The 18,930-nt window shown below is 45.6% G+C and overlaps 1 protein-coding gene across 1 annotated transcript; it reads left to right on the top strand.

The window, feature by feature from the left end:
• Nucleotides 1-1,502: 1,502 nt before the first annotated feature.
• Nucleotides 1,503-6,703, top strand: SLC35G6 (solute carrier family 35 member G6). The gene is made up of 2 exons (XM_033923036.1): nucleotides 1,503-1,634; nucleotides 5,510-6,703. Exons 1-2 carry the CDS (start codon nucleotides 1,574-1,576, stop codon nucleotides 6,595-6,597), a joined length of 1,149 nt encoding a protein of 382 aa, XP_033778927.1. The 5' UTR covers nucleotides 1,503-1,573; the 3' UTR covers nucleotides 6,598-6,703.
• The last annotated feature ends 12,227 nt before the right edge of the window (nucleotides 6,704-18,930 follow it).

Below are 18,930 nucleotides of genomic sequence, written 5' to 3' on the forward strand. Positions count from 1 at the left end.
CCACCTTCCCCACCAGCACTGGCTGTGCCTTTTACAGTGGCAAAAGCATGTTGCATTGTTCACAACCGCAGTGTCCTCCCCAGACTGGAGAAAACAAACCAAGAACTGCAGATTTTGTACACGATGCAGGCAAACTTTATTATGACAAGTAAATCTTTGATTAAAAACCTTTTACCAGGCAAAGGACCCAACACGGTCCGTGTTTCGTATAATCTTCATCAGGGGTCCAGTAGGTGTCACGTTAAGAAAACTAAAACGCTAGTGACACGCTGAAAAAGCACCACAGGAAATACCTATTCTCACGTTTAACTCTGCTGTAGTGCCACTGGCCTAGCAGAGAGGAGAGCACAGCAGCGAGAGCAAAACATGTTTTTGCCTGCGGTGAAGGCGACCTTTGACACTGAGCCAGTGCCTTACCAGTCCCTGACAACATCCTTGCACCCCTACAGGGGGAATAGGAAGATGGAAGAGAGGACCTCTTTAAACCTGCCAGCTAAGGACCTGGGATAGGGGATGAGAGAATACATCCATAAAGCTAATGCACCTCCTTAAATATGCCAGCTTGGGACTTGTTTATGTATGGGGGAGAAAGCAGGCCTCTAAACATTTTAGCGTAGACCCATGCATTTGGGGATAGTCAGAGCAGGTTTTTATCAGAGCAGGGGGGAAGGGGAGCATCCATGTATCCAGGTTGTAGGACAACAGGCTTTTAAACATGGCAGCCTGGAAGGAACCATGAATGTGGAGGGGGAGACTATACACCCTTAATCATGCTGGCATAGGACCAATGCAGGAGGAAGACTGCACACTTTTAAATAACCTGGATTAGGATCTATGGGTGAGGTTGCCAACTGGATCCAGATTCGCCCAACAGGGTTGATCCAGTCCTGGGTTTAACCCATTGCATGCAGGGACTTGTAGTTCTGATTTTACCCATTGCATGTCCTAAAAAAAAGCAACACTGTGAGTCTCTGTACATAATGGGTTAACCCAAGTCTGGATCCAGTTACCCATGGATCTAGGTTGGGTGGGTGGGGAGAGAAGACAGCATGCCAATCTGAAGCGCGTGCATTTGAGGTGGGGGGAACATGCAGGCCTGGGATGGAGTGGAGGTATCAGCATGCTTATAAACATGCAATCTGGACGTCACATATTGGGTGAAGAGACAGTCTGTTTGTAAATATGCCCGTCTGGGACCTATGCATCTAGAAGCTGAGGGAAGATGATAGAAGGAAGTGGGGGGTCTGAAAATCCAGCAAAAGATGGGCAGTGGGTCACTGTCTCCATTTTTTCATTCAATTTTACTGGGGCGGGGAGAGGGATCAGTTCTTCCCATTCTTTAAACTTATTAATCCCCCCCTGCACTTTGCAGAAAGTCAGTGGACTTTGGGCATGATGTCACAGTGCACACAGTCCCAGACCTCTGATTGGTCAGTAAACACCTCGCATTCAGTGTTGTCATAATGCATGGGGCCGTGATGTCACACCCTGCTGCTGGCCTTGTCTGACACTTGAAGGGGGCTGAGAGTTTTAGTTTTTGCCCTTGCCGGGCCCTGTGTGCGCGTGTGTACACATGAGGTTTCTGGAAAGATTACAGAAAACCAAGCTGCCTCTACAGATAGATCCCGCTAGGGGTAAGTAGCACTCTGAAAGGTGGTAGGAGAACCACAGCATGTTGGGAGAACAGGGCACTGAACCCTAAGCCTGGCTTTCACCGGGAGATCCAGATCAGGCAGCAGTTGGTGTGGAGGGGATGGGGGCACAGTCTCTAGCTGCAGGTGCTCCAGAGCCCCCACTCCTTCACCAGCTTTCAGCCTAAGAGCCTAGGCCTTGTCGAGGAAAGGGTGCCCTCAGTCACTGAGAGAAAGGTGGCAGGAGGAAGGGGGAAAAAATGAACGGTGCCTGCAAGATACTAGCGCCTGTTCTCACTGGAAAGAATGACTGTACAGAATTATCAGGAAAAAAAAAACACCCACGTCACAAGTGGCTATGGGAGCCTTCTCACTGCTGGAGCTAATTCTTAAAGGGGACATACCCAGGACTGTGCTGTACCTCGCCAGCTGCTGCCAGCCACCTCCTTAGGAGTACAGGAGACAGTGATAAAAAAGAAAACATGTCCTTTGCCCTTAAATGACAGTAGCATGGTTGCCTTATTAGCGCGCTGGGATCACATAACCATAAATGTGAACAAACAAGTTCTAGGTGAGGCCTCTGTTGGACTAACTGAATACACATCTCGTGGCTGGCTCTGGAGAGCTCCGCTCCGTGCAGAACCAGCCTAGGAGGATGCAGGACTGTCAAGTTAGCGAGTTTTAGGAAGGGAGACTTTGGGCCAGTCCTGGTTTTGAACTGGCCCCACATTTCAGCGTGCTCTTTGTATTCCTTTGAGTACTGCAGGCCTGGATAAAAAATCTCCCTCATAGCACTCACTATAACAGCAATTCTGGATGCTGGCAATATTCAGGGATCCCAGGCAATATTAGGGAAAGGGATTGGGACTTACTTGTATACCACCTTTTTATAGTGACACAACCACATTCAAAGTGGTTTATATACAAGTATTTCAAGCATTTCTCCTTATCTGTCCCGGTAGGCTCATAATCTGTCTAATATCCCTGGGGCAGTGGAGGATTGAGTGACTTGCCCAGGGTCACTGTGGGGTTTGAACCACTATTACAAAGATGAAGTTTGTTTGCTAAAATATGGAGATGGAAGAAGGATGTTTTTGTTTAGTCAAAAAAGAGTCCAAAATTTACATCTGGGGAAAACTGCCAAGAAATATAACATAGTACGAGGGAGGGTCCTGAAAAGTTCTCAGTCCGACCAACCAACTTCCTAAATTCTGAGTGTTATTTTGCCACTGTAACTGAAAGGAACGCTATCTTATTTTCGTTAAGTGCCAATTTACAGAATCGCAATTCTCTGTTTTGACATTTTTTTCAGATCATCGACTGAACCCTATCCACGTCATTCTCTTCTTGGTTGGGCTGAGAACTTTTTGGCAGCCCCTGGTAGAGTGAAGAGTTTCAGTCTCTGGTCACCAGAGCCGATACTGTGATGTCATAATGCCTCATTCCACCAATAAGAGCCAACCTGATCAGTGAGGTCACAAGGGCTTGATTGTCCTATACTTGGCTCACTTTTATTACATAGGAGGGGGTGCTGAAAAGTTCTCAGCCCAACCAACCAACTTCCTATATTCTGCGCGTTATTTTGCCACTGGAGCTGAAAAGAGCGATCTCTTATTTCGTTAAGCGCCAATTTGCAGAAACGGAATTCTATGTTTTGACATTGTTTCAGATCACTGATTGAACCATATCCACGTCATTTTCTTCTTGGCTGGGCTGAGAACTTTTCAGCACCCCCATGTAACATAGTAAATGACGGCAGATTAAAGACCTGTGTGGTCCATGAAGAGGCAAACTAATGCCCCCTAGAAGTTCCTCAACTACCTTGAATTCCGGAAGAAACTAAAGACATACCATATTTTTCGTTCCATATGACGCACTTTCCACACCTCCCAAAAGTGGGTGGAAATGTCTAAAATCCCCATTAAAACCTGTGGTCCAGCGGTGTATTGGCAGGAATGAGCTTTCCACACTCCTGCCCCTCCCTCGCTGGACGGCTGCCTCATTATCTTGGGGCCAGTGGCGCACAAGTCAGAAGCGAGCTTTTTCGTGCTCCAGCCTGGGCCCGCGCCACTCCCTGAATGGCTGCCGTCAGTTCTCACGGGACTCGTGAGAACTGACGGCAGGGGACCAGGCTGGAGTGCAAAAAGCTCGCTCCTGTCTTGTGTGCCGCTGGCCCCGAGATAATGAGGCAGCCATCCAGCGAGGGAGGGGCAGGAGCACGGAAAGCACGCTCCTGCCGATACACCGCTGGACCACCAGGATTTAAAAAGGTGCTGGGGGGTGTGGTGTTTGTAAAGGTACCGGGGCAGGTGTAAAAAATTGTTAGTCGGCTAGGATAGATCACTCCTGTCCCGGCCTACCAGTAGACCACCAACAGAGGGGGGGGGGGGGACAGGGTACAAGGCAGGGTGCAGAGCCTGTCAAGGAGTGTGTGGTTGAGTACAGAGCCTGGCAAGGAGTGAGGGGAACTGAGTGCAGAGCATTTGGATCAGAATTTTTTTTTCTTGTTTTCCTCCTCTAAACCTAGGTGCATCTTACAGTCAGGTGCGTCTTATAATGCGAAAAATACAGTATCTTTTTTTCACTATAGTCACTTTCTTACCCTTGTTTTTTGATCGGTCAGCCCAGTCGGTGTCCCTCATTTTTTTTAGTGAATCACTACCTACCTAGATTTGAATGCCGTTCCCCCTCATTTGCATATATATATATGACTGGGGTGTGAGCAGATATGTGCACTGGAGCTACTGGTCTTTTGGGTTGTTGTTTTTTTTAAAGGACTCTCTTCTACTTATTAGGCTACGTGAATGGGCTTATTTTCCTGTTATGATTGGCTTTCAGTTTCAGTTTCATTTTCAGCCTGTTGTTTATGATGTAAAACCACCCTGTAATGTTCACAGGACAGGCAGTACATTAAGAGAAACCATGACCAGTGGTGGTTAACTGGTTAGGCCAAGAATTGTTCCCTCCCTCCCCTTTTAGCTCAAGGTGAGTTACATTCAGGTAGCCATTTATTTCCCAGTTGAGCTCAACGAAGTTGGCTGCGATGGTGCTATCAGGTTCTATAAGAAACCCAAAGAAACTCTGTGGAATGACGATGTTCCTTAATGGATTTTATTTGAAAATGTCAAAGTTATACTAAAATCATCCACATAAAAGTAAAGTAATCCACATAAGAACCTTAAAGGACCTAATCCACTAGGGATACAGGACCCAACAGGGTTTCGACAAAAAGTCTTCTTCAGGGGTCCTATAATGGTGAATATGTGGGAAAGCTAATATGTGGTGAGCCGGAAGTGAGACACTGCTTGCATTTGCTATCAGGTTCTATGACTACACCAGGCTATGGACTTTTTTAGCATCCATATGAAATGAATTTCAAGCACTAAGCACTTTATATAAAGAAAATTACAATAAAATAATATGATTATTTAAACAGACTTTCGGTGTAGCAGGAAGCGCAGTGATAGACCAGTGTTGGGGTTGCATTTTGGGGCGTGTCCCTGTTTGCGGCTTCCCTACCCATGGATTCTGAGCACTTCCAAAGTTAGTTCACAGGTGGAATATTTTCAGTCGCTAAGGACAGGTATGTTCCCTGGAGTCCTGCAGAACTTGCCTGTCCCTCACAATTGAAAAATGTGACAGTAAAACAGCACCCTCTATTGGTGAGACTGTGGGTGGAGGACTCCTGCTCAGCTTAGAGGGAACAGTGGAGCTGGTCTCCAGGGCAGCTGCTGCACAAAATGGCTGATGGTTAGGCAAAGGGTGATGACCATTACTAGAGCAGTGCAAGTGATGAATCTCTCTATAGTAGTGTAAGCAGAGACAACCAGGTAGGTCAAGTAATATTTATTCATATTATCTCTTTTCTTCCCTTGCAGAAGTTACTGAGATTGAGAAGCCTTACTACTCAGTCATGGAAGATGAAGTGCTGGATTCTATGACCTGCAGCATGCAAGTCCCATATCAGGACCCCCAGTGGAGCACCAGTGAGTCCAACACATCTAGAACTTCCCTTCCTCCCCTACCCTGGTGGAAGTACCGACTGTCGGACAGCATGAAGGGATTGCTGGTGGCCCTGTTTGGGGGCGGAGTCCCTGCTGGCTTTGTCGGGCCTTTTTCTCACATCGCAAACAGTGCATCTCACATGCCTTCACTGGAGATCCTCTTCTTCCGCTGTTTCCTTCATCTCTTCTTCGCTTTCTGGCTGCGCTGGAAGAAGGTGCCGCTCTTTGGGCCCCCGGACTCCTGGAAGCGTGTTCTACTGCATGCTGTGGTCAACGTCATCTCCATTGGCTGCGCCTATAGCTCTTACATGGTAGTGCCCACTGGCAATGCAGCTACAGTGAGGAAGGGTTCCTCTACCGTTAGCTCCACCCTCATTGCCCTCTGCATAGACAAAGACAAGCTGACTGGCTACAACTGGTTAGGGCTTCTGGGAAGCACAGTTGGACTGCTTATTATCACTGTGCCTGGCCTGATGAAGCTGGATGAGAAGACCCGGATTTATGACATTTTAGGCTACATTCTAGCTACCATGGGGGGTTTGGCTTTAGCTCTGGGTCTGGTGATATTCCGCACCTTTGACTTCAAGTCCAAGTTGGTGACAAGTATCTTTGTCTTTGGTGCTGTAGGCAGTGTCTGTAGCACTCCAGCCATGTGGCTCCTGCAGAACCCCGTTATTCCCCAGGATCCCCTAACCCTGAGTTGCGTGTTGGCCATCAGTGTGCTGGCAATGGTCTCTTTCCTCTGCGCCAGCTATGCCGTCACCATAACCCATCCAGCCCTGGTGTGTGCTGTCCTGCACTCTGAGGTGGTGGTGACCATGACCGTTCAATATTACGTGCTCCGTGAGACCGTCTCGCCATTCGATGTGGTGGGTGCTGGTGTGGTCATAGGAAGCATTGCCGTCATCACTGCCCAAAATGTCAGCTGTGACAGGGGAGACCTCTTAACACGGAGCCAGTAAACATCCAGTGATCCTCTGATTCATCAACAAGAGCTCACTTCCTCCATCCAGTCGTCTCGGGTTTGCCAAATCCCCGCGGGCTTGTAATGCAGCAGCAGAAATTGCTACCCTGGTGAGAATATTTCAGGAGTTGATACCAGAACAGAAACTGTCAGTCTCCATCCTGAAACCATCTCTAGCCGGAATGGCATGATCTTGGCTTTTAATTTGGACTGCGTAGTCACCAAGTTTGAACAAATAAAGATGATTTTTTTTTTTTTAAGCAGTATAAACTCAGCAAGGTAATACCCAAAAGCACAGAGCACACGCCCCTGGGCCACTAGTAAGTTGTTGGATTTTTGGGTTGAAAAGAAATGACTTTTTTTTTAATCATGAAAGACAGCACTGTAGATTCTCTGTGGCTGAGAGAGGCATACAAAAGACCAGAGGTGAGAGAAGGTTGAATGAGAAGAACGGAGGGGAAGGACAACTTTATTTTAACTTTCAGGATCAAGAGGAAACTCTTCCAATAAATAGAAAAGGCAAACATATTTTTACTGGTGTGGACATCATTAGTCCTTCTGTCTCCAACATCATCCACTCAACAGGAGGATGGTGGCCAAGGAGAGGAGGAGGGTCACCAGAACACAATTGGGACAGGGAGGACAAGGATGTGTGCTTCCAATAACTTCTGGGAGGACCTCTCTTTTCTTTGCCTACAGGTGCCCTGACTCCACCTAGCTTTCCAACAAGAGGCTGTGGACTGAGTGTAGAGTAGAGAATGGCACGGGGACAAATTTTTCCCGTCCCCGCGGGAACTCATTTCCCATCCCGTCCCTGTGAGTTCTTTTCCTGTCCCTGCAAGCTCCATCCTCATCTGCACACGCCTTAAAACACTTTAAAATCAATAAGTGTCCGAGGTTCGTGCGGTTAAGGCAGAGCTTTATAGGAATGGGACAGGGATAGTGACAAAATGCTTGGAGACGGGACGAGGAAAATGAGTTCCTGCAGGGACAAATTTGTCCCCGTGTCATTCTCTAGTGTGGAGCACAAAGTGACTCAGTCCGGCAAGGCTTCTCAACCAGCTGCTGCTGCCCTCAAGGTCAAGCCTAACCTAAGATAGTCAGAGATCTCAAAGTCCCTCCTTGCGGGCTGCAATCCAGTCGGGTTTTCAGGATTTCCCCCATGAATATGCATTGAAAGCAGTGCATACACATAGATCTCGTGCATATTCATGGGGGAAGTCCTGAAAACCCGACTGGATTGCGGCCCTCGAGGAGGGACTTTGAGATGCCTGTGCTATGGCTAGTCCAGGGGTGGGCAACTCCGGTCCTCGGGGGCCGGAATCCAGTCGGGTTTTCAGGATTTCCCCCATGAATATGCATTGCAAGCAGTGCATGCACATAGATCTCATGCATATTCATGGGGGAAGTCCTGAAAACCCGACTGGATTGCGGCCCTCGAGGAGGGACTTTGACACCCCTGCCCTATGTCTTACGTGAAGATCCATGGCAGTAGAGGGGGAGAGGTGCTCTATAGAAAGGTGCAGAGAGTAGCTGAAGTAGGAAGGAGGGGAGCCAAAGAGGCCAGGCTGGAGATTTAGAGCAGTTCAGGATTTCTGAGCACCCCCATCCTGGTGCATTATGGGGATTGCAGCACCGACGTCAATGGGCGGGATGAGGCACTACAAACCCCACATTGCTTTGGATATAAATTCAAAACCAGGACTGGCTAAAAAGTCTCCAGTCTGGAATTGGGTCACTTAAGTTTCCAAGTTTTATTTAAAATTTGATTAAAAAATGCTTATATAAAATTTTCAAAGCGATGTCCATCAATAAAAATACACAAATAGAAACTTATAATAAACAGACATCTATGGAGAGCGGTTTTTGAGGGTAGGCTATGGAGGAAGAAGCCGCGCAGTATGGAATTTGAATAACATAACATTGCTGCCACCCTCCTTGAGTTAAAGCAGACTACTTGGTAATTCCAGCAACTCACACCAGACAATTAGGACCGGAAATCTTAGCATAATTTGGGGGAAACCGGACCTGGATCATCTATGTTCTAGATCAGGGGTTCTCAACTCAGTCCTGGAGTGCTCCCTTGCCAGTCGGGTTTTCAGGATATCCACAATGAACATGCATGAAGTAAATTTGCATATAATGGAGGCAGTGTAAGCAAATCAAGTTGATGTATATTCATTGTGGATATCTTGCAAAACCCGACTGGCAAAGGGGTACTCCAAGACTGAGTTGAGAAACTCTTCTCTAGATCAGGGGTTCTCAACCCAGTTTTTGGTGCATACACAGCAGTCAGGATATCTAAAATAAATTTGAGACTTACGAATAGCCTGAAAACCCAACAGGATGGAGCACCCCCAGGACAGGTTTGGAAACTGGCCTTGCCAGGGCTCATTTGACCTTATACAAGCCCTTAAAATTTCCCATTGCCTTACATACAAAACTTATGGCTGTATTTACAAACGCGTTCCCCTTAGAGCAGGGGTGTCAAAGTCCCTCCTCGAGGGCCGCAATCCAGTCAGGCTTTCAGGATTTCCCCAATGAATATGCATAAGATCTATTAGCATACAATGAAAGCAGTGCATGCAAATAGATCTCATGCATATTCATTGGGGAAATCCTGAAAGCCCGACTGGATTGCGGCCCTCGAGGAGGGACTTGACTCTGACCCACCACCGCCTCCCTCCTGCATCCCGGACCTTACCTGGTGGTCTAGCGGTGATGTGGGGCAGGAGCGATCTTCCTACTCTCCTGCCCCCTGCAGAGCCGTCATCAAAATGGCTGCCGTGAGTTTCCGTTGTAGTCTCGTATGACCATGGGAACTCACAGCAGCCATTTTTGATGACGGCTCTGCAGGGGGCAGGGGTGTAGGAAGATAACTCCCATCTAGTGTCACTGCTAGACCACCAGGTAAGGTATGAGGAGGTTGGGGACGGAGCGAATCACTAAGGAGGGCCCCAGGCCAAAAAACGGCGGATTCAGAGGGGGGAGTGTACAATATAGTTGGTGGCTGAGCTGGGTATTTCCTACTCTTCTATGTGAAGCACTCTGTATTGTAGGGATTCCCAAGCCTGTCCTTGGGGAACCTCAGCCAGTCAGGATTTCCACAATGAAAATGCATGAGAAATGTTTAAGCAAGCAGTGTTTGCAAATCAATCTCACAAATATTTGTGGATATCCCAAAAACCATGCCTAAAACTTGTCCTAGTAAGGAGGCAGTGCACGCAAATCAATCTCATGCATATTCATTGCGGAGATCCTGAAAAATTGATTGGATGGGGTTCACCCAGGACAGGCTTGGGAATCACAACTGTCTTGTAATTAGCTGATCCTTGAGTTCTCAAGCAGGTAAGGCAGGGGTGTCAAAGTCCTTCCTCGAGGGCCACAATCCAGTTGGGTTTTCAGGATTTCCCCAATGAATATGCATGAGATCTATTAGCATACAATGAAAGCAGTGCATGCAAATAAATCTCATGCATATTCATTGGGGAAATCCTGAAAACCCGACTGGATTGCGGCCCTCGAGGAGGAACTTTGACACTCCTGAGGTAAGGTAAGGGAGATCACGTTAGGAGGCAGTGCTGGTGCAGGTTTATATACCTCCATACTGCTAGCCAAGTATTAGAGCACAAGGCAATTAAGAGCCAGCAGGAGTTTAGATTTGGCTCCCTCTTTCACGTTCATCAGATAGTGTTTTGCTTTCATACAAACTTTAAAGTTCATTTTCAAATAGAGAAGGCACCAAGAAAGAGTGAATAGAGGGCAGCCATTGATGATACTGGCAAGTGAGGGCAGAATCTGTACGGGCCCTTGCTGTACCATCCAGGCCGCAAACGCTGTGTTGAGAATTTTTTTTCTTAGGTAATGCTGCCCTCAGCTGCCTGCCAGCAAAATTACAGTACCGAGGCCTGCAAAAGCCACAAGGAAAATCCAATTGGTCTCATCTTTAAACAATGACTTTTACCAGCAGAGTAGACCTCGAATTCAGAAAGTCAGAACCGAGAGATGTATAAACAGTTCAGGCTGCCTGGTTTCCTTCTTTAGTACGGTAGTTTTGATATAGTATTTGCACACTTTACTTAGATGTCACATTTCCTATGGGGCTTGCTCCATTTGCTGATGGTGTTATTACGTCTGGTGGAATTCCACACAAAATTTGTGAAAATTCTGCAAAGTTAATTTGTAGTGTTTTTTGTAGATTTCTACTATCCTGAGGCCTGAAATTCCTTCCTTTTTCCTCTAATGTCCAGCCTCCTCAGTTCCCTCCAACTGTGCAGTTCTGTCCCCTTCTAAACCCCTTTCCTCGCTCACTTGCATCCTGAATCCCCTCTCCTTGTCCTCCACAGTCTGGCATTTCTCTCTCCACTGGCTAAGAATCTCTTCCTCCCTTCCCAAGCCCTTTCTGGGCTTGGTCACTCTCCCCCACTTGCGGGTCCAGCATCCATGTCCACTCACCCTACCCACCACCTCTCTCTTGCACTCGGAATCCCTTTCCCACTCCCCGTGGGCTGTCATCTCTCTCTCTCTCCCTCTACGATCAAGCATCTCTTTCTTCTCACCCCCCTATTCTGGCCTGAGTTTCCTTCTCATCCCCTTTCCCCTCTTACTTACAGGTCCAGCATCCATGTCTCCTCTCCTCTCCTCCTACAGGTCTAGCATCCATGTCCCCTCCTCTCCCCCCCACACAGTTGCAGTATAGCATCCATGCCCCCTCCCCTCCTCCCCTTACAGATCTAGCATCCATGGCCCCTCCTCGATCTCCCTTGCAGTCCAGCATCCGTGTCCCCTCCTCAACCCCCCTCCCACTTGCTGTCTAACATCCAAGTCCTCTCCTCTTCCCCCACAGGCCTAGTATCCATGCTCCCTCCTCTCCCCTAAAATTATGGTCTAGCATTCATGTCCCCATTCTCTCTCCCTCATGGGTCTGGCCTCTCTCCACCACCCCTCCCCCTTCAGTAAGATCAGACATATCCGCGGGCCTCCGAGAGCAGCAGTAGTGGCGGCAACTGGCCAGCAGAGGCAGAGATGTGAACAGGCTGCTTACGGCCGGCCCCACCAGGACCTTTTCTCTGCCGCATCATCCATCTACAGCAGGGGTGTCAAACTCAATCACATTAAGGGGCCGAAATCTAAAGCACAAGCTAAGTCGAGGGCCAGGCCCCGCCCAGTCTCCGCCACCTTAATAGTACTAATCGTAATACCATTTTTTCCATTCATTTGTCATATACTGTATACACACAATATAATCTTATTCACAACACATAATGATTAACCATAAAATTAAACTACACAAAGCACACTGTATGCTTCTCAACATTCATTCCTACCAGAACACAGAGAACACGGGACCACAAACTAAAAGTACTAATATATACAAACGAAACAAACCCATGCAATACAAACCAAGAAATAGAAACAAATGCATTTCTTCCTAAACAATGCAAAATATAGACGGCAGATGTAAATTCTCAAAATTGACACAATTCAATCACTAAATTGAAAATAAAATCATTTCCCCTACCTTTGTTGTCTGGTGATTTTGTTTTTTAAACCATCTTTTCCCAGTCTCTGGCTGCACTTACTTCCGTCTGTGCTCTTAACTGTGTATCCAAGGCCACCTTATCCATTTGCTGTTTTTTCTCTCCTTCATTTTCTGCCATACATCCATCTTTAGTCAACAGTAGCTATGTAGGATACTAATACTCAAATGAAAGATGTGAAACTGTATACTTTCATGTATACCAATAAATACAAACGCTCACAAACTTATCTCCTAATTGTAAAAAGTAGTTTATGAAAGCAGCTTATTGACTGATGCCGCTCCCAAATGCTCAGAGATGAATAGCTCTAACAGGGACGGGTTGCCCCCCCCTGGCAGAGCTTATTGGTCCAGTCATAGCATATATTATGCTTCTTCAATCAATTTCTGTTTTTTATTTTTATATACTTTTGTTCCAAGACTGATATTTAATGCCTTAAAATATAACTTGCAAGCAAGAGAAAATGTAGTCACTTATCTTAGACGTGGTTGGGGGACCAAAGTTTGTGCTCCCTCTCTTTTTCGAGACCCTTCTCCCTTCCTCCATTCTGTGCCTCAACTAGGTGTCTCCCTCTGGCGGGTGTTTACTTTCTGGCCGTTTCCCTCCTCCTCACTGCTGCAGTCGTTTCTGTGCACAAAGCCACGGGTGGCGGCTCCTACACCTGAACCGGAAGCTTACACTCTGGCATCGCAACGTCAGCGGGAAGACTTCCGGATGAGGCGTGGGGAGCCGCTACCTGCGGCAGTGAGGAGGGGGGGGAGTGGCCAGAAGGTAAAACACCCAGGGCCGGCAATGAGAAAAATGCCGCATCGCCCTCAAGCTGGCGCAGTCACCGCGGGCCACATAAAACGTCAAAAATTACAAAGACTAGGGGACACTCGAAGTTACAGGGAAATACTTTTACAACCAATAGGAAGAAATTTTTTTTCACTCAGAGAATAGTTAAGCTCTGGAATGCATTGCCAGAGGTTGTGGTAAGAGCGAATAGAGTACCTGGTTTTAAGAAAGGTTTGGACATTTTCTGGAGGAAAAGTTCATAGTCTGTTATTGAGAAAGACATGGGGGAAGCCACTGCTTGTCTTGAATTGGTAGCATGGAATGTTGCTATTCTTTGGGCTTTGGCCAGGTACTAGTGACCTGGATTGGCCACCGTGAGAATGGGCTACTGGGCTTGATAGACCATTGGTCTGACCCAGTAAAGGCTATTCTTATGTTCCTGCAGGACAACCAGGAAATGAAGTTGAGCAGAACCGTCTCTCAGCAGTTTGACGCGTTAATCTGCTTGTCTTCAGTTACTGTCGACTATCTGCCCAAAGACAAGTTCTTTGCTTTTAGTCCATTTTATTTTTTTGTGTTTTTACATCTACTGGACCCCTGAGAAAGGTGTGTTTGCCGAAACACGGACCGTGTAGGGTCTATTGGACTATTATTGTAATATATTTTTATGATTTTGTTGTAAAGAAAATAAATCATTTTCAGGACATCTTATCCAGATCTGTTTTCTTGACACCATTTTGTATTTATAATGCTCAGGCAATACAATCACTTCTTTACTTAACACTCAACCCTTGTCTCAGTCAACACATACTCGATCTATCCAATCAGTACACAGTACTACTACTACTGCCCTTGACTATGCCGGTAGTGTTCCGACTTTCTCACACAGTATCTTGGATGCTTTTTAGTAACTTGTGACTTAAACCGGACCGCGGAAAGTTGTAAAATACTGAAACAAGGATCGTGTTGGGTCCATGCCACAGACTTTTTACTGTGAACTGATTGTATATATCAAGTATATGCATTATTTTTATTTGTGAAGACTTAATTTTGGACAATAAACCTGGTTATTGAGATCACCGTTTCCACAGTTCTTTTTTTTTTTCGGTTGTCTCCTGGCCCCTGTGGAATTATTTGGCGACTTTCACTTGGTTTACCTACATTTGGGCACCAAAAAAATAAGCACTGGTCTATAAACAGTGCCCAGATTTGGGTGCCTTTTATGGAATAGCACTTAGACAAATTTTGGGGCACAAGGATTTATACCTAGGTTATCCAACGTCGGTCATCAAGGACCACAATCGTCGGGTTTTTATAATTTCCCCAGCGAATTTGCATGAAATCTCCAACACCATTCCACATCTCTCCCTCCATTACTATACCCAACATTCTTACCCCTTCAATCTATCCCTATCCACCACCATATCCAACATTTCACTCTCTCATCCTTCTATTCCCCATGCATCTTTACCTCATTCCTCTCTATGCCCAATTTTCTTCTTCCTTTCCCCATGTGAACCATCTCTTTCTTTCTCTTTCACTCACTCAGGCCCAATTGTCTCTTTCTATTCCCTCCCTCCCTCCATCCTATGTCCCAAATTAATGCCCCTTCCTCCCTCCTATGTCCCAAGTTAGTGCCCCCTTCCTCCTTCCCTTGTGTAAAATGGCTGCATGTACTGTTTTTCCTATTAATGCCCCCTCCCTTCCATGTCCCAAGTTCATGACCCCTCACTGCCTTCCAGCCTTCATCCCACCTCTTTCCTCCCTCCTTCCCCCGAAGCTGACCTGCAGCAAAGCCTGCCTGCCCCCAAGCTGACCCACCAATTCCTCCTCCACCTTGATCCACCGCCACCCCCATTTAATTATCCCCCGCCGCAACTCCGGGAAGGGCCAAGCACGTGCAACGATTGCACATCACCGGCCCAAAATCAATTCTGACAGAGAGACGGTATGGGCCAGTCAAGCAACGATTGGCTGGCCCAGAACCTTCTCTCCGACATCAGAATTGATGTCGGGGGGGGTGGGGGTGGGGAAGCTTGTGGGCCGGCGGCATGCACTCACTGCACACACCTGGCTCTTCCCTACCCGGAATTGCAGGAGTGGTGGGAGATAATTAAATGGAGCTGGCAGGTGGCGCTGGAAGGGAGGAATCGGTGGTCGACCCAAATACCCCTTGGGGTGCGCGTACCGTTGGATGAGAAACACTGATCTAGAGTACAAAATTCTGCAGCAAGCTTTCTTTGTTGTGCATGCAAACATGACTATGTTACTCCCTTTCTCATTAAACTTAAGTGGGTACCAATCCAATTTTAGATTCAATTTAAGGTTCAGAGTTGACCACTTAAGGCTTTACAAGCGGGTGCCCATCTTATCTTTCCTCTCTGACCATTCTGTACACTTCCCTCCTACAATCTTAAATCCCTTAATATGCACCGTCTTGTTTTACCAGCACCTTGTTGGGCTTGGCTCAAATTCATGAGATACTTGGCTTTCTTCTTCCTGGTCCGAAGGTTTGGAATGACTTGTGTGATTCCTGCTTAAAACATATGTTGTCTCTGTTGTTTCCTGTGTCACTTGCCCCTAGTTTGCAATTTCATGCATTCAAAGTCATTCATTCTTTTTGTATTTCAGTCTGTAAAGCACTTAGGCTGGGCAGCAGATTAAGTAGTATAGCAAATTTATTAATAAACAAATTACAATACAGGAAGATTCTACATAAAGAAAAAGGAAGCTGTGGAAAGAATAAGGCTTGTTTTATTTTAAATTACATTAAAATCGATAGTACCACTAAAAAAAACAAAAACTACCCAATATCTACAGCCAGGAAAGAGAGGCAGACCTTAATGGCAGGGTAAAAAACCCCTCCCTACTATGAAGTAACATTACTGTATTTCCTCAATTCTAAAATGTACATTTTTACTCATTGTAATAATGTGCATGTAAAGAGCTGCAGCTTAAATACAATGGTGTCTTAGAATCATGGACAAAAATTACACGTCACAAAACCTTGGGGCACGAACATATTAATTTATTTGTGAAGGCATTGTTCTGTTAAATATGCAAGTTTAAAATGTGTGGTGGTGGTTTTATGTAATTTCTGTGAGATGAATTTTTAATATGTTCATACTATAACCCACCTAGGTTTTAGGCAGGAAATGAATTTTAAAAATAAACATAAATAGAATTCTACGATACGACACACTCCTTAGATCCTACTATCCCTTCTCACTACCGACTAATCGCCAATATACCTTTAACAAAAATGTTATAATCAATTGTACTTGGTCAACTTACTGATTATTTGGAGAAATTCTCATTACTCCAATCGTTTCAACATGGGTCTCGTTCTAATTTTAGTACTGAAACCTTATTGAGCTCTCTTCTTTAAAAAATTCAACAATTACGTCTTCAAAATAAATGTTCTATTTTTCTCCAGTTTGATTTATCTGCGGTGTTCGATGTAGTATAACAATAATAACAGTTTATATACCGCAATACCGTGAAGTTCTATGCGGTTTACAAAAGATTAAAAAGGTACAGAATAGATGGACTTAAGTGGGCAAAGAAGAAGTGAGTAAGAGGTCAGGAGGACCGTTATTGAGGAGAGAGAGAGGAACGGGTCAGTTGTCTAGGTATTAGTATATCACGACACTTTACTTCATTTACTTTCAGATATAGGTCTCCATCAGGTTGTTCTGGATTGATTCTCTAAATTTCTATTGTCTCGTTCTTATTCAGTGAATATTGAAGGTGATATCTCCAATCCCTGGTGGCCTCCTTGTGGGATTCCCCAGGGCTCGCCGCTTTCTCCAATTCTATTTAATCTCTATATGACCCCACTGAATACATTTAAGATGTCAGCTTGAGAAATGTTGTTCACCTATGTGGATGATATCTTTATACTGATTGAGATTGATTCGGATATTACTAAATTAGTTTTTAACATAAATCATTGCATTTCCAAACTTCAAGCCTGGGCTATGTCTGTCCGGATGAAGCTTAATACAACTAAAACTAAAACTTCTGTGGTTAGGTCCAAAATTGGACTGTCTTCCTCCTACTTTAGCTTTGGAATCTGGAGCCTCTTTGCAGATTGAGTTCTCTTCTAAGATATTGGGAGTCCTTTTTGATTCCTCTCTTACCTTCAAGGATCAAATAAATTCCTTAATCAAATTGCTTTTTTAGTTTACGAATGTTGAGGAAGGTTAGACATCTTTTACATCATCGACATTTCTCTGTCTTGGTCCAATCAATCATATTATCTCGACTAGATTATTGCAACGCTATTTATCTTGGCATCCCAAAGATCTGGATTAATTGTAATCTTTGGAGACAGAATACTGCTGCAAAGCAGATTTTTGGAAAAAGTAAATTTGACCATGCTTCTGAGTCTTCATTAGCTCACGGTTTATCTTAGAATTCAATTCAAATGTGCTTGCATCTCTTTCAAAATTTTATATGGCATTATTATTCCCCTTGTACCCTTATTATGGAATGCTTACAGATTTTTCTTTGCAAGAGGCATCCAACAATTCAAACTCTCCCTTCCTTCTAGAAAAGGAATTAAAGGAGTTAAGATCTTCAGTCAATCTTTGGCTTTTAAACTCTCTCAACTATGGAATGAACTCCCCCTAATTCTGAGGAGCCCCAGTTCTTTCCAATCTTTCCGTAAATTTCTAAAAACTTTTCTATTTGCCAAACATTTTGAAAACTAATTTATTTTAAAATCTTTGTTTTTACTTTGTTTAGTTTTTATTTAATTGTTGTAAACTGAGTCGAGCTTGCTTAGGTTGATAACCCGGTATATCAAGTTAAGCTTTAGTTTAATGTACTTTTTATACAGATACCATATTTTTCACTTTTGTAAAATGGGAATGTATCTTACAAATCGATGGCATCATAGAATAGAGGGTTCAGGCATATTTCTTTCAGTATCTTCAAAACAGGAGCAATTCTCATGATACAGTTTCATTTCGACAATCAAGGCCGGTGTTGCTTTGTTCCACTCTTTGTTCTGCGTTGGGCTGTAACCCTGCACCCTTTGTTCTGCCAGCTGCTGTGAGATGAACCTGTTGAAGAGGTCAAACAGTTGTTGGTGTTCAGTGGTGGCGGCTGGTTGGTGTAGCTGGATATTGGGAGCTGTGGTGGTTGTATGTGGACGATCCTCTGGTTGGCAAGGTCTATCCCTGCTCCTGGTCCGATGACCCTGTGTCTTCGCTATCACAGTGAGGCGGTAGAGGAAGTTGTTCGGTATCGCTACCTTCTTTTTCCCTCCTTGTAGTTCTGGTTGCGATGATCCATGTTAGTTCTGGTGTCCTGAACCTTTAATTGGTTGGAGTCTGAGGCTATGCTTGAAAAGGAACTGTCTGTAGGCTGGATTGCCTTTTGCTGAAGTTGTGCCTTTTAAGAGGCAGATCCCAGTACGCTGACATCATCCTGAGATGAGATCGAGGCATCCGTTGTCTTTGGGCTGTAGGCAGCATGGCGCCTTGCTGGATAGGCGCAGTCCTCGGTTGGCGCTAAGATGGCCAGTGGAGGGGATAGGAGACCCTCGGCCGTTGCCCTCCATGTGTGCATTCTTGCATTTGGCCCAATCTTCTGAGTGGCCAACAGGGAAGCCTACATGATGCCAGACAGCTGAGGCAGCCAAGGTTGCCGTAGAGGTTCTTACCGGCGTCGGGTGCTCCGAGAGTGTCTTTCCAGTTGCCGTTTCCTTCTTGCACTGGTCTGCCCCCGGGTTCTTTAGCAACTGCAAGGCCCTCGGGGACATTTTTAGGCACTGAGGGCAGGCGGCCATGAGGTGAGTCTCCCCCGAGGCAACTGGGACACACCTCATGGGGGTCCATGGGGCTCATGTTTCTTTTTGCATTCCGGGCACTTCTTAAAACCCGGTTTTGCTGCCGTCTTTTTAGCCATTCTTCTTCTTTGGGCTTTTTTAAATTTAAGAGGAGAGCGTTTTGATCCGGCCATCGGGATGGGCGGATAGACTAAACCGGATCAAAGAGGGGCAGCAC

This window comes from Geotrypetes seraphini, chromosome 16, assembly GCF_902459505.1.
Source record: "Geotrypetes seraphini chromosome 16, aGeoSer1.1, whole genome shotgun sequence".
NCBI lineage: Eukaryota > Metazoa > Chordata > Amphibia > Gymnophiona > Dermophiidae > Geotrypetes > Geotrypetes seraphini.

Bases quoted from the DNA above. Each gene is read 5' to 3' on its own strand.
- SLC35G6 (XM_033923036.1), top strand. From the start codon at position 1,574: ATGAGGTTTCTGGAAAGATTACAGAAAACCAAGCTGCCTCTACAGATA. The intron at 1,635-5,509 runs GTAAGTAGCACT...CTTCCCTTGCAG, and splicing joins ACAGATAGATCCCGCTAGGG to AAGTTACTGAGATTGAGAAG.